At 35.3% G+C, this 2734-nt stretch overlaps 1 protein-coding gene across 1 annotated transcript; it reads left to right on the top strand.

Annotated features, from left to right (window-relative positions):
* The first annotated feature begins 993 nt into the window (after positions 1–993).
* LOC106796154 (uncharacterized) lies at positions 994–1928 on the top strand. Its single transcript, XM_014767726.2, has 2 exons — positions 994–1329; positions 1414–1928. Exons 1-2 carry the CDS (start codon positions 1002–1004, stop codon positions 1926–1928), a joined length of 843 nt encoding a protein of 280 aa, XP_014623212.2. The 5' UTR covers positions 994–1001.
* Positions 1929–2734: the final 806 nt, after the last annotated feature.

The following is a 2734-nucleotide window of genomic DNA, read 5'->3' as shown; positions in this document are numbered from 1 at the left end:
ATATTTAATATTTGTATCATCGACAGAATATTTAATTGAAGTAATAATTTTATTTGTTAGACTAAAATTTTAAGGTATAGTTTAAGTGAATTAATTTTTTTAATTAGAATTTTTATTATAAAATTAGTATGAGTAATTATTTATTTTAACAAAGACTATTGTTATGATTAATTATTTTTAATTTTGTTGATGTAGGTATATCATGAATTCAATTATTACATTCTTGTATTTCAACGGAAGAGTATATGAAGACAATGATGGTGTAATATTTGAAGGCAATAAAAAAGCGATTCAGATTAAACGCGGAATTAGTTTCAATGCTTTGAAAAAAAAAATTGGAGATAAGGTAAAGTTAGAAAATAATGAAATTATTTCTACCATAAGTTGTAGATTTTTAGTTTCAGGAAAATATGTTGCGTTGCAAATTTGTGATGACGAAGATGTTGAAACTATGATCGAAAGTTTTCAACAACAACAACAAATGTCAGTTCTAGAATTGTACGTAGAAAAGGATGTTGCTGGGGGTTCTATGTTTCATGCTGCAAATTCTGTTACGTCATGTGGACGTAATGTATCTCATCATGAGTCGGAACTGCCAAGAAATATAAGCAATTTACATGTTGATGAAGATGATGATGATGATGATGATGATGATGATTATCTTGCATCTAACTCATACGTTGAAGAGTCTTTCGATGAAGATGATAGTGATGATGGAATATCTGATACAGACGATGAAGTCACTGACATCGTTGAACCAGTTTCAATTGTTCACCCAACCGAAGGTAAATGTTTGTGAAATGCAAAATTAGTTGAATACATCTATCTTTTTATGAGAATTGTATTTAATGGTAACTAAATAGGAGTAGTTTGTTGACGTGATTTTATTTTATAAATTATTAGGTGTACCAGAAATTCAAAATCCATTTTGGAATGATGCTAGCCATTATAATAATATCAATTGGAGTCATCCAGACGAGGAGGACATTTGTGGTCTGGACATGCCAACGACTTTTAATGTTGGACAAGAATTATATGTTGGCATGGATTTTGACAGTAAAGATGCGGTCAAAAATGCACTCAAACAATATGTGATGAAGGTGCATCAAAGTTTTAAGGTTGTTGAAACGAAATCACACAAATATATTGTTTGTTGCCCCAACAACACCGAAGAGTCTCCTTGCCCTTTTTATATGAGGGCAATTTTATCCAAAAAAACTGATGCATGGAAAGTGTCACAATGGGGTGGACCGCACACATGTCTAAATATGACTATGACACAAGACCATGAGAAGCTTGATTCAAATTTAATTGCGACTTGCGTAGTAGGTACGTTTTTTATGTTCATATTATCCTACTTTTGTGTTATTTGTTATTTTAATTTGTAATTTTATTTACTTATTTGAATTACAGGCATGATCAGAGAAGATCCATCAATAAAAATTTCTTTGATTCAAGAAAGGATAAATAGTGAATTTTCCTATAAGGTTTCATACAGAAAAGCATGGATGGCCAAACAAAAAGCGATTGCAATTGAATATGGCGATTGGGAAGAGTCGTATGCGAAACTCTCATCATGGCTAACACACATGCAAAATCATTCTCCTGGCTCTTACTTTCAAATACTACATGACGATTTTATTGTTGGTAATAGGGTGAGTCGCGAACATCGTCAATTTCATAGAGTATTTTGGACATTTGGTCAATGCAAGGAGGCTTTTAAGTACTGTAAGCCAATCATACAAGTTGACGGCACACATTTATACGGCAAATACCGTGGGACCCTGTTAATGGCCACATCGCAAGATGGAAATGGTGGTGTTCTTCCTCTAGCATTCGCCGTGGTCGAAGGCGAGACGCTAACAGCATGGTCATGGTTTATGGCCCACTTGCGTGAACACGGCACAGATCAGACTGAATTTGTCTAATATCTGATCGTCATGCGAGTATAAAGGCTGCTGTCGCTAATGAAGCACTTGGTTGGCAACCTCCCCACGGTTTTCATGTGTACTGTGTCCGACACATAGCCAGCAATTTCAATCGCAAATTCAACAACGTGAAACAAAAAGAGATGTTCAAGAAATTGGGTAAGGTTTATTTTATACATTAATTTAATTTGAGTTTCATGTCTATGTACAACTTTTGATGATAACAAATTTGATGCAGCGTACACTCCTTGCAAGCATGTGTTTGATCAAAACTTAGAAAAATTTCGTCAATTGAGTCCAGCCATAGCAAGATGGATTGATCGAATCTCAAAGGAAAAATGGAGCATGGCTTACGATACATCTGGACGACGATATGGTCACATGACAACCAACTTATCAGAATGTGTGAATAAGGTGTTGAAAGATTGTCGCAGCATTCCAATAACAGCGTTGGTCAAGTCAACATATAGTAGGTGCCGAAAGTACTTTGTTGATCGTGGTCGCCAAGCCCAAAGACAATTAAGAGAAGGCCAAGTTTATTGTTCTAAGCTTGTTACAGAACTTAGGAAAAATCAAGAACAAGCTTGTTCGCACATCGTTCGCGTGTATGATATTCACTCGACAAGGTTTGAAGTAGAGGAGACCTTCAATCCTATAACGCAACGTGGCGGACAAAAATGGGCAGTTAACTTGAATGGCCATTACTGTCAATGCGGAAGGTATTCTGCGCTTCACTATCCATGTTCACACATTATTGCAGCTTGTGGTTACGTGAGCATGAACTACTACCAATATATAGATGTTGT

The sequence above is a fragment of the Glycine max genome, chromosome 15, assembly GCF_000004515.6.
Source record: "Glycine max cultivar Williams 82 chromosome 15, Glycine_max_v4.0, whole genome shotgun sequence".
NCBI classification, from domain to species: Eukaryota; Viridiplantae; Streptophyta; class Magnoliopsida; order Fabales; family Fabaceae; genus Glycine; species Glycine max.
The sequence above is the reverse complement of the archived record's forward strand: the minus strand, read 5'-3'. Positions and strand labels throughout refer to the sequence as shown.

Coding starts and splice junctions, on each gene's coding strand:
- LOC106796154 (XM_014767726.2), top strand. CDS start 1,002: ATGCCAACGACTTTTAATGTTGGACAAGAATTATATGTTGGCATGGAT. Junction 1,330..1,413: donor AATTGCGACTTGCGTAGTAG/GTACGTTTTTTA, acceptor TTTGAATTACAG/GCATGATCAGAGAAGATCCA.